We start from the raw sequence: 12,144 nt of genomic DNA on the forward strand, positions 1-12,144 counted from the left end.
GAGAGAGAACTGAGGAATTATGTATGAACAGTTGACCGACTGGGTATACTGGGACATTTGGCTATACTTATATTTGATTGTTTTAGAAATGTTTTTTTTAGAAATATGCAACTAAATTACCTTTGTATTGTTATAGCGTAAGTGTATTTATGTAGTTCATTTAATATATAGATTCTTCTTACTAATAAGAGATTAAATCAGGTTTCTTGGTAATTAAATACAGGATAATGCAGGATTCAGGCCGGTTCTACAATGACTGCGTTCGCTTTGGACGCTTATGAGCGTCATTCTATCTTCCCGCATATAATGAGCAATAAAGATAGAATGATGCTTACAGTGCGTAAGCGCCCAAAGCGAACGCACTCAATACATCGTATGCGTTGTCGGAATGCAGCCGATGGGCCAATCAGAGGATTTGTTTTTCGAGTCGAGTTCTCCTTATTGGACCATCGACTGCGTACTGACTAGAGATGGGCGATACCTCTCTCTCTCTCTCTTTCAATATTGGTTCAAAGTAATCCTACGATTTTTCCCCAACACCATTCTAATTAGATGGGCGATATCGATACCGATTCAATACTTGGCTACCAATAATTATAATCGATTATTTCTTTTCGATGTATAAACATTTTGGTCCATATTCTGAATCCTCTTTTATCTATAAAAGTATCTCTAAAAGACGCTTAGGAGCCATCTGATTGGCTGAGAAACTACATTTAAGGCACTTTCATCGATAAAAGAGGATTCAGAATATGGGTCTTTGTAATCAATTGTTTAACGACTCGATTATGGCGAGAATCGATACTTTTAAACGGGAGCGTCCCGATTGACCACGGTACGATTGGACACAATCAACCGATGCAAAGAATTATTTAATGAATTACCAGGTCAAACCAATCATTACAATCTGTGTCCAGTAGTCCTAAGAACGTTCTAAGAATGTACTGAGAACGAAGAAATGTCCTTAGAATATCCTTAGGATGTACTCTGGATGTCCTCTGAACATCTGTCCTATCACCTACCTATCCTAACACCTCACCTAACCTAACCTAACTAACTCAACTCGACCCAACTCTGGATATTTCGGAAGCATCCAAGGAGGACTTCTCCCCATGGGATGACATACACGAACAAGCTTTTAGAGCCAACGCATAAGCACATCCGTAACATGTTACGTTACATTAAGTACTGACAATACAATAGCTATACCTGTACGTAAACTTAAACTTAAGTCAACGCACAAAGAAATCCGTAAACTTAACATGTTACGGATGTTCTTGTGCGGAGGTTCTTACTTATAACACCAAAATATTTACAATTATAGCAAACTTTCTAAACTGTACCGAACAAACAATTTAAATTTATCTCTCAATTCACATACGATGGCAGCACTTACCCGAATAATGGCGTAGGTCGCGCGACTACAAGCGCTCCAAGCCAAGTATTGAAGGAAGGAATTATTGTAAACACCCATAAAGCCAGAAAATAGGATAGAACTTTAGAGGTGTTGTGATCACTTAATAATTATTTTCACGTGTTTATATTTTAACGTACAAGTAACCCGTTTAGTCGTGGAGATTGTCTTCATAGTTCAGGACAAATTGCAGCGTTTATGGAAATTCAGTTAGCACGTAACCTCTGATCTAACCTCCTCTGAACACTATCGTCTCATTGTTTTTCGTTCTGTATTTTATAAAGTATGTCGAACAGACACTTATTTCTCAAATCTGGATTTCCACGTGCACCTCATGGTCTTGGAATCGGTCGTTATGTGTGTCAATTGCAAAGAATTACTTTAAAATTTTGCAAAAGCCATGGTACAAGTATGGGAATAAGGTTAAACGTTTAATTCATATTTTTACATATGCTGTGTAAGCCTTATTAAATAGGAAAATGTTAATTTATTCTAACTTAATGTTTTTCCAGAGGCTTTATCGAACATGATTTAGTTAATTATGCTAAGGAAAATCCAGGGGTAGTTGTATATGTTAAACCAAGGAGACACAGGCAACCTGTTTTAGTCGCTGAGTATCGTACGTATATATCAATGTAGGATAAAAAAAAATATATATATGCATTATTTTTTAATTCTGTCATTTTTTGGTATTATGCTAATATATTGTGCAATTCTTGTATAGTGGATGGCAGTAGACAATGGATGAATGTCTCCAATTACAATCGAGATGATATCATTAAGTGGATGGAATTGTTACGTACACAAATTAATGATAGTACTTCGTTCAGATTGCGAAAGTTGTGGCACACGGAATTTCCATCGATTCAAGGGCCATGGACGCCATTTCTGTTTAAGGATCCGACGAGAAATTTGGCGCAGTTTCCAAACGTAATATCTTGTATAAATGACAAAATCTTTTCATTAGTATTAAAAAAAAAGGACAATACTTATTGGGCTGTCTTAGAAGGACATAATATTTCTAATATATTGATATATTTTTTCCCCATTTGTAGAGGGAACTTGGTGCAGCTGTTAAATTGGCTCCTACTGCTACAGAACAACTTATCAAGTTGTTCAAAGCTCAACAATTGTTGAATAACACAACCAATGATTCTTTAGACACGGAACGTGTTGAGAGAGCATAATGTATTTTCTATTACGAATTTTGTCTTACAGCCCAAAAATTTACAGTGTATATAAGTAATATGAAAACTAGAATTACGTGTATCGTAGATACGTATCAATCATTTCGCAAATCGTTGCGCATATGCGGTGATTGACAAAAAATCTCGATATCTCTCTCTAGAGTTTTATAAAAAATAGAATTGAAAAATTAAATGTAAGGTAGCAAAGATGTAAATCCAAATAGTAAATATACTTCACAGGTTAAACGTGTTTCTTTCATCTTATTTAAATTGAGGGGATTGCAGATGTATACATAATTACAAGATTATTGATACGAGCTCATGATGCATGAAAAAAAATTACCTCACCATTCCTATTAGATGCATCAAGGAAGCTTTATGACATTACATCGGGAAAAGTGAATTTATCATTTGTATTAAGATATTAACTTATTTTGTTTCTTACTTTCAGAAGACGCGTATCAAAAAGTTCTTATTGCAACTGTTGAAACTAATACGTGTTATATAAGACGAATGTTTACTGCAAATTACGATATCGTGAAATATAACTACAAAATATAATATTTACAAACATGTTCAGAATATCAATCAAGTGTTTTTTGACATAGTCTGTTTGACGAATTAAAATTTGCCGTAACATATGTAACATCGTCAATAAGAATATCATTAATGGACTGTATTGCAAACGCTGTAAGGCATTCGTAGCGCCAAGCGTGGTGCACCCTTCGTCCGATTCCTCGTTATGATTGTTACATATAATGTTTTCTATCGAAATATTTCTCAAGGAGATATTGTTCCATTTCTCACAAGTTGTTTCCGCGTGTATTGTTTTCTGTAAGTGAACAAAGTTGATTTGTTATGCATGAAATTACCTCTATTTCATTATCAAAAAGATTACTCAACGTCTGCGTACAGGCTCATTCTTTTTGTCCTTATTATGTAAGTCGAGTGTCAAATCCAATTTGGTTTCACTCATATTTAAATGACTATATTCTGTAATGAATTATCGTTATTTATTATCGTTCGCTGTGTGCACTTACATTTTGTGTACGGAAAAAACTGATTTCTTCTTTTTTTTTTTTTATATTATTGCTGGATATAAACGATGTATACCCACGTGATTTTTCATGTAATTTTGTCGATGGATTAGCAGTATTATTATGATGTAAACTTGAGTCTGTGCTACATGCGTCTAACAAATGCAACATTAAAGCAAAAGTATCGTCACAAGATGCGCTACTGCCGAAGACTGAATTTGTCGGAATATCCGGAAAAGTCTAGAAAATGTTTCATATTTCAAAGCGCTAAAAGCAAGGATACTTCCTCTTCTTTCTTTTCTGTTCTTAAAATATTTTTCGCTATTTTAGATTATGACTATCATTGAATACATTATTTTTATCCAATATTTATTCTCGTACGTAGCTATTCTATAATAGATATTATGTAACTCAATAATAGGTTTAATGAAATAAATACCGTTTCACTTGTCGGATCCGTAATTGTAATTGTAACTGAAGAGTCTGCTGAATTATTCCGTAATTCTTCATTTCTCTATAACACAGCGTCACACTTGTGCGTTATCCATTTTTACAGACTTATCTAGTTTTGAATTGACTAAAATTGTTTGTTGAAAAGTAAAAGAGATCACCTTTATTTGCTTGTTTTTGTTTACAAAAACTTGATATATATCAACACTAAAATGCAAGCTAAATCTGTTTTTAACTTGAACTCTAATATGTATACTGCATGATGTAAAAAAACAAAGTAGAATCATTAGATCTGATTACATTTATTTGCGTATTTAATCGTACATTTTTTAAATAATGTGGTTGGCGTTGCGAACTTCTTTATTAGTTTTTCTTCAAATTGTTTACCTTTGAAATATTTTTTGCTTGCGGTTGCATTGGGTCCAGTATGTTTTTATTTGTCTGCGGCATAAAAAATTGTGCCTAAAGATGGACACAATGCAGTTTAGTAGTAATGAAATAATATAAGATACTACATCTCCGAGAAATTTTTATATTTTTAAACAATGTTTATGTGTGTGTGTGTGTGTGTGTATTACCTTGCTGTTGTTTGGGTTAGGTTTAAGGCCCCTGCAACACTGAGTAAAGTGATTGACATCGCCACATTTTGTGCACTTTGATCCCCAAGCAGGACACTTCTTTTGTGGGTGGTAAAGACCACATCTCCAACAACATCCTTTCACTACATGATCTATCGGCTTTGATTTGATCGAACTAGTAGATTCTGCTTGATTTTCTTGACTGACAAGCTTCATCTTTTCGATATTGGTATGGTAGTCGTTATAAATCGCTACTAGTTTCTGCAAATCCAAATTGGATGCTTCGAAGTACTTTTTACGAAGTATTTTGTCATTTGTGTCGAGAATGATTCTGTCTCGTATAAGACTATCCGTCATTTCTTTGAAATTGCAGGTTTTGGCCTTCTCCTGTAAGCAAATTAGCAGATCACGATGCCTAAAATTTACAGTGAAAAAAACAAAAGAAAATGAACCGTGAAAGTAAAAAACGTACTTTCAAGTTGTTTATATACTGTTCGATGGTTTGGTTTGGGTTTTTACACTTTGTAAAAAACTGATATCGCTCGATCACTTCGTTTTTTGGTGGGTTAAAGTGTTCCTCGAGTTTTTTTACTATTATATCCATATCGTCTTTATCTTGCGGATTGTCAAATGACATATTTTGTATCACATCAATGCCAACTTTACCAATCCGATTTTTTAAAAGATTCGCACGGATCTCATTGGGTTTATCGATATATCCTGTTACTTTCATAAATATGATGAAATCCTCTATCCAGCTATGCCAATTGTTGGTCATGTTGCCGACATTTGTCAGCGGGTCTGGAGCACGTGCGTGCGCTTCCATGACAGCTTGCTGAAAAGTTTATCTAGAAAAATATAAAAAAATCATATAAGCCCTCATTATATAAATATCATATAAACACAAATGTCAAATGCATAAAGATAATTTTTTCTAAGATAAGATTAGCGATTTTTACATCGATAAGAAACAATAGTGATAGCTATTATCTACTTTGCTAGTTAAGAACAAAAACGACAGAAAGAGAGGAGGGGAAGGAGGGAGAAACTATCAGTATGTCATCAATTATCCAATAAACAAGGATAGTGTATAAGATGTATGGATTAAAGATACACCAAAAAGGAAGAAAAATAAAAAAGTGAAAAAGGAAAGGAGTTAAGGTTTAAAAAAAATAGGTTAAGATGGCGAAAAGGAATAAAGATAAGACGTGTAGAAATAAGCATAGAAATAAGGAAATAAGAAATAAAGAATGTATAAACCGAAAAAACTTCCTGGCTATGTAAAAGCTGAAGTTGAAAATAAAGATACGACCACCCAATAAACAAAATGTTAACGGTATGCCGGCGGATTGGCAGCATATCGATCAGGATATTGGTGCAGATCCGTAGCCATCTATGTGCGCATTAAATTCATTCTGACAATAATGTCTGCTGATACAAGTCGACAGCAGAACGACAGAAAAAAAAGAAGCGGGAAGAAGCGGAATCTACGATATATTTCATTTAAATACACTTTAATGTGTGGTTACGGAACGACAGATCCTGCTCGGTTTCTGTAGTCTGCCATTATATGCTCTGCTAGCAAATACTGTTGTATTTCTGCTACCAAACTGTTGGAAAAATTTGCAACACTGCATAAAATCTGCTTCTTTTACGTTACGTAGGTATATTAAATGATGCGATATACATATGTTGCCAATTGAATAACTTTAAAATACATAGCAAAAGTAGATTATGGGAAGATTCTTTGTGGAAGATTGCGAATTTCCTTCCTTTAATTTTTGGCTCTAGACTTCTCTAAGAGTGCCTCAACTCTATTATTTCGATTTATGATATGATATCGAGATTAAAGTTTTGGAAAATTTCAAGGCACGTTCTAAAAATCAAGGTCCGAACTTGTTTGAACGTTTTGTCATGACGGCGATTATATTGGGACTTCCCCAAGATTGCGAACTAAAATAATCTCAGCGAAATTGACTCATCGATTGACGCGGATTGACGGCAAAACGATGTCAGATTGACATTGAAACCATCAAATCGACGTCGATTTGATATTGTTTCGCCGTCAATTGACGAGCCACTTTTCACTGCGATGTTCAGTTTTAAACGTTTAGCTTTAGGTACACTTAGATCACGCCATTTATCAAATTTACGACAATATACTTTTATACGATAATGATACACTTATTATCAATATTGCAGAAAAAATTTTAATTTGTGCACTTACTTTAGGTATTATTAAGATTACAAAACTTAGCGCTGGAAAAATCTTTTCCTTCGATGTTGTGTTAACGCCGAATGACTCTCCACGTCTAAACTTGGGTGTGACGACGCTGGAATAACAGTGGACGATGATAAAAGTTGTCAAGGCCAGTTATTGGCTAGATACGTCACGAATCTCCGCGTGATGCACGTATGCGCGTGGTAGCACTGATTCAGAAGTTGGCCGATACAGGTTGGCTAATTAAAAGTATAGCGACATTTTGCGTCGATAAGTTTTGCAACGCATAAAGCGGGATCTACGATAGAAATCGTAGAATCGTAAAAATCGTAAAAATTGACCAATCACGGTCGATTATTCTTCTCATACTCGATCGCGATTGGTCAATTTCTACGACTTACGACTCTACTTCTATTGTAGACCATGTTTTACACGTGTCCAATAATAAAACGTATCTCCGTAATTACTAAAAAACAAATTCTCCTATTGGATACTGAATGCATTACGAAACTCATTGAGGTAAAGGCTCATATTCTCAATTCTCTTTTATCTATAAAAGTGCCTCTAAAAGAGGCTTAGAAGCCACCTGATTGGCTGAAAAACTACATTTAAGGCATTTTTATTGATAAAAAAGGATTCAGAATATGGGCTAAAGTATTGCTTCAGTCAACTAACTGACAAATTGAATTTGTGATTTAGTGCAGTGATAGGAGAATTTTTCTGCGATAAGAGCCTTTCTGTACGAAATGACGTAAGCAATTTCTGATAACGGATTTAGGCATAGAGGTAGCATAGAGGGTTTATCCCGCGCGAAATACTCGACCGTTTTGTCTAGTAGAAGAATTTATTGGTTAATAAAAGAATGTTGAGCCAGACGAATATGTTCCGAAAGTCACAAGAAAAAACTTTTCCGACGCTGATTATATATACTGCTGACACATTTGCATATAAGTCGATTATGACAGGAACCGAAGTGACAGTATAGAGCATAAAAGTAAATTTAAAATAACATGATGTGATGTGTTAATACGTTATAAAGTAGGTCGCGTTCCGTTTCACGCATATGCGCGCATTTATCTACAGTTCATGTCACGTATATAGTAGGAAATGCGCGCATAATGCGTGAAACGAACGCAACCGTAGTATTTCGGATTCAAACGTTGCAGTAGTGATACGCGAAGAAATACGTAAAAGAAGACTGTGAAGAGTACATCCAGACAGCACAATCTACTAAAAGATATCTTAAGGACGTCCAAAAAATGTTCTTATTCCTTTTGGATGTCTTTTGGATGTCTTTTGGATGTTTTTAAGATATCTTTCTCAGGTAGCACACACACGTTTTAGAAATGTTTTATAAACGTTAGGACCAAACCTTTCATAACCATTTCCAAAATGTTTCATAACGTTTCTGAAACGTTTCTCATGAATAAAAATGTCCACTCAAAAAACGTTAGGTGAAACGTTATTTTTGTGAAAAAAATCGTTGAAGAAACGTTTTATAAACGTTTCATAAATAAGGTTTCAGGAAGGTTTCTGTTAAAACGTTTCTTATTGATGTTTTACGATTCTGAAACTATAGATACCCTGTCTGCACAGACGTGCCAAGAACGTTACAAACATGTCGTAATAACGTCCGTTAGCGACGTGCTCGCCACGTCCGGTGCTGTCAGGATATATTTAAAAAACGTATTATTGACGTCAATAATATGTCATTAAGACGTCATTTGACGTCATCTTGTTTGCTGGGTATGTGCTACCTGGGTTTAGCAGTTTGTGCTGTCTAGGATATATGTAAGTAACTTTATCAACGACACAAACAGACTAGGCACAGTAAAATAAATACATATAAAATATTTGATTATTCAGGAGAAAAGTAAGTTTATAATGTTTAACTTTTTGGTTTATATTGATTATAATATATATGGATCATATAACTTATTTTTTCTCATGCAACAATTATTTACATCGTTATGCGCGAGATCGGAAATGCGAAAACATTGGACTGAGAATTTGGTAACACGGACGAAATTGTAACAAAGCGAAACTTTTCGCCTACAAAAGAAACCATCGTTCGGATTTCAAAACAGTGCTACTTCTATTACGTACATTACAGATATTTTCAGCACTGGCAGTCAATATCGAGATGCAGCTGTAGTTCGATATGGATTTGAGATTTAACTTGAAATCGCTCTTTCAATATAACAGATTTTGTCGTTATGATGCATTTTATTTAAATAAAAAGATAATATTTATACTAGTCGATATATTGTACAGATCTGTAAGAATAGATTGTAATTATTTAGGAATAAAAATAGAAACATAGATGACAGACGTAACAGACACGAGGATCACAAACATCAAACGATGTTACCAATAAACATAAACTACAGAGATTAACGAAATCACTAACAAACTTAGAATATAATAAAGATTGCACTCAAGTCAATAGACTCCGTCTATTTAAAGCAATTTCTCTGTCTATAGATTAAATTCCTCAAAAATCATACATGGAGAAAAAGAAAGTCGTAATATATGAACACTTATAAAATATTGCTGCGTTAGCTACTTTTCTTGCTGTAGGAGCAAATTCTTTTCGTACAACAGCAACATGTTTTAGCAACTTAGTATTACGTCGATCTCACAGCAAGAAAATTTATTGTTGCAGCAAAAAATGTTGCTAACATAGCAATATTTTTTAGGTGTCCATATATTACAACTATTTTAGCTGCGGCAAACAACTTTTTTTGTATACACACATACTAACTTCTCTATTATTTTCCTTATTTATTGTATTAAAACTATCGTTGCAAAATCAATATATATGATATTGTTACCGATTTGTTACTATTACTATTCCACTTTTTCAACTCGATCGACTTCACGTCGATTTTAACGATCGAATTATTTCTTAGGTGTGAAATGAAGAAATATTTCCTCGCGTGGCCGGAGAATGAGAGAACCGGCGAACGATACTTGTGTTTTTACACTTTTAACCCTCCACTTTCTCAGAATAGCCGTTAGTACAATTTTCTCTTCAAGTAGAGCGAATCTCTGACCGATGCAGTTTCTCGGTCCAGCGCTGAAAGGTACATAAGCGTATGAATTTCTGTGTTTTGAGTTTTCCGGAAGAAATCGATCCGGGTCGAACTTGGTTGGATCCGGCCAAACCTCTGGGTCACGATGTACCAACATAATCGGCAATGCGACTGTGATATCTGCCGGAATCGTATAATCACCTAAAAGATGATTCTATGTGATTATTCGGTCCGATTTAGATCGGTAAAAGACGAAAAAAAGAAAACGTAGCCGCGCCAACATGGACTCAGTTGCTCAGGTATTTATCTGTGAAATTACTTTCGAATCAAGTATCTGCCTCGAAGTATCACTTGACTGATAACCTACCTAATTTAACATCTTCCGCCAATTTTCTCGTTATAAACGGTACACTTGGATATAATCGGAGTGTTTCCTTTATTACTCTTTCAAGATACTTTAATTGCGATAACTCCTTCACACTGGCTGGTGTCTGCGTATTTTTGAAAACTTGCTCGAGTTCCTCATGGACTTTCTCTTGATGTTCGAGATTATTACCCAAACAGAAGAGCGTCCAAGTTATCGCAACCGCGGTGGTATCGTGACCCTGTTGTTATTATTTTATTACTTCGTAACAATATGCTTTGGTAACTACAGGTGACCAAGGGCCGATTGTTCCAATCTCTTGGTAAGTTACCTGATAGTTAAATCATGTACCTGTCCAATTTGAAGAAAACACGAAGACAGACATATGATTTAACTGTCAAGTAGCTTACCAAGAGATTGGAACAATCGGCCCTATTATGCGGCGCTAATGAAACCAAATCTTTTGCTAAATGTCAAACCAACCTCAAACATGAAGGTGTCAACTTGCGCCCGCAATTCGTCTTCGTTTAACGGAGCGTCATCCTTCTCATTCTGGTCCAACAATAGATCTAAAAAGGCTTTCTTTTTTTGTTTACCTGATAAAAAAAATTCTCTCTTAGATAAAGAATATTTATGCAAATGCTAATGCTCTCTTAAACAAAATGAATAAACAAAAATGCAAACGCAAGGACTTGAAGAGATTGACTGCGTACTGGTCTCAATGATGGCTAACGGGATGCTTTTTCTATTACATAGTGTTCTAGGAGGATGCGATGTAGGAGAAGCGATGTAATATTAAATTTGTTCTTTTTCGTGTATTACACGAGAACTGCACTAATACTGAACTCAATTAAACTGAAAAATAACAAACTTATTGTAAAGTAAAATAAAAATAAAAAAAAGAAAAGAGAACGCATTAACTACGCGATGGGGGACCTCTCTTCTCTCCAATAATCAGTCACGACAATACTAGCATATTTTGCCCTCTTTTATGGCTTTTCTTTTGCACATAGGAAACCGTTCTGTGTCGAAAAGCCAGTACTGGCTGGTACAATGAGTGGTCAGCCCTTGAAAATACGTAGTCTACACATCTCTTCAGAAGTCAATAGTATGTAACACGATTAGTTTGTAATTGTACCTATATCATATATATTGTCTTCAGTTTTCATTTCCGTGTGGTCGTTTCCCGATTGGCGTGCAATCTTCCTCTTAACAATCACCTGAAGTATGCCGTCGTAATGAGTAAATTTGAAATTTTTTAAAATAAAACGGCATGTTTATAGCGTTTTGATAGGCGTTGTTATCGCTATTACCGGAATGTGTATTGGCGGCCATACATACCTTTTTCGTGAATTTGTGCATTGCATCAAGTAGTGCTTTATATTCTTTTCCAACAGGCATTAAATAGTATAGCCAATCAACCCAATACCATGGCTGCAATAGTCGCTCGGTTGTTAATTGGGACGATCTATTAAATCATGAATTACAGAACGTCAGTCAGTCAGCCAGTTAGTCGGAATGATATATCGCTGCATGTGTATCCATAATATTAATTCCGTTAATTTTAATTAATATGTGATTGCTCAAGTACAATTAACCACGATTAATGATAGTCGAAGGAATTCTAGATATGCTAACCTATGTACTGTTGAAGAATATTTAGTTACAACTTCTTGAGCACGCACATCCACGCCCATTGCCGTTTCTGCGAAATAACGATTAACGCGTCGCATTATCGAAATGAGTACTTCTAGCTCGTACATAATATCTAATGCAATTGTCGCAATTTATCAAACAGTCTTGTATATTGAATGAAAACACACACACACACACACACACACACACATATATATATATA

General features: G+C 35.0%; 4 protein-coding genes across 12 annotated transcripts in view; 1 reads left to right on the forward strand and 3 right to left on the reverse strand.

Moving 5' to 3' along the window:
* The window catches only part of LOC116844618 (transmembrane protein 268), an 11,570-nt gene extending 11,336 nt beyond the window's left edge, over positions 1-234 (reverse strand). Inside the window, exon 1 of the mRNA XM_032816417.1 lies at positions 121-234. The gene's annotated coding sequence lies outside the window, so the exon portion shown is untranslated. The remainder of the gene's footprint in view (positions 1-120) is intronic.
* An 815-nt stretch (positions 235-1,049) lies between these two features.
* Positions 1,050-2,851, forward strand: LOC116844621 (39S ribosomal protein L43, mitochondrial). The gene is made up of 5 exons (XM_032816426.1): positions 1,050-1,211; positions 1,325-1,836; positions 1,927-2,033; positions 2,139-2,344; positions 2,470-2,851. The coding sequence occupies exons 2-5, from the start codon at positions 1,700-1,702 to the stop codon at positions 2,599-2,601; spliced, it is 582 nt and encodes a 193-aa protein (XP_032672317.1). The 5' UTR covers positions 1,050-1,211; positions 1,325-1,699; the 3' UTR covers positions 2,602-2,851.
* LOC116844617 lies at positions 2,588-7,055 on the reverse strand. Of its 5 annotated transcripts, XM_032816412.1 has the most exons (9): positions 6,894-7,036; positions 6,178-6,276; positions 5,139-5,514; positions 4,667-5,053; positions 4,476-4,550; positions 4,078-4,152; positions 3,719-3,878; positions 3,515-3,594; positions 2,588-3,433 (listed from the first exon to the last, which is right to left on the reverse strand). In XM_032816412.1, the coding sequence occupies exons 3-9, from the start codon at positions 5,490-5,492 to the stop codon at positions 3,119-3,121; spliced, it is 1,446 nt and encodes a 481-aa protein (XP_032672303.1). In that variant the 5' UTR covers positions 5,493-5,514; positions 6,178-6,276; positions 6,894-7,036; the 3' UTR covers positions 2,588-3,118. The 5 variants fall into 5 exon arrangements, with proteins under 5 accessions (XP_032672303.1, XP_032672302.1, XP_032672305.1 ...); XM_032816411.1 differs by lacking the exon at positions 6,178-6,276 and having other exon boundaries at positions 6,894-7,055; XM_032816414.1 differs by lacking the exons at positions 2,588-3,433; positions 3,719-3,878; positions 6,178-6,276 and having other exon boundaries at positions 6,894-7,055.
* A 2,038-nt stretch (positions 7,056-9,093) lies between these two features.
* The window catches only part of LOC116844616 (cytochrome P450 4C1-like), an 8,515-nt gene continuing 5,464 nt past the window's right edge, over positions 9,094-12,144 (reverse strand). For 4 of the 5 annotated variants that reach the window (XM_032816407.1, XM_032816406.1, XM_032816408.1 and 1 more), the window contains 6 exons: positions 11,925-11,991; positions 11,628-11,754; positions 11,425-11,506; positions 10,770-10,882; positions 10,290-10,527; positions 9,789-10,123 (listed from right to left, as the gene is read on the reverse strand). In XM_032816407.1, coding sequence (XP_032672298.1) covers positions 9,789-10,123; positions 10,290-10,527; positions 10,770-10,882; positions 11,425-11,506; positions 11,628-11,754; positions 11,925-11,991 — 962 coding nt within the window. Of the gene's footprint in view, positions 10,124-10,289; positions 10,528-10,769; positions 10,883-11,424; positions 11,507-11,627; positions 11,755-11,924; positions 11,992-12,144 lie in introns of all 5 variants that reach the window. The other variant, XM_032816410.1, reaches the window with a different exon arrangement.

Source organism: Odontomachus brunneus, unplaced genomic scaffold (genome assembly GCF_010583005.1).
Source record: "Odontomachus brunneus isolate Ranch 3 - 2012 unplaced genomic scaffold, Obru_v1 Obru_scaffold_044, whole genome shotgun sequence".
NCBI lineage: Eukaryota > Metazoa > Arthropoda > Insecta > Hymenoptera > Formicidae > Odontomachus > Odontomachus brunneus.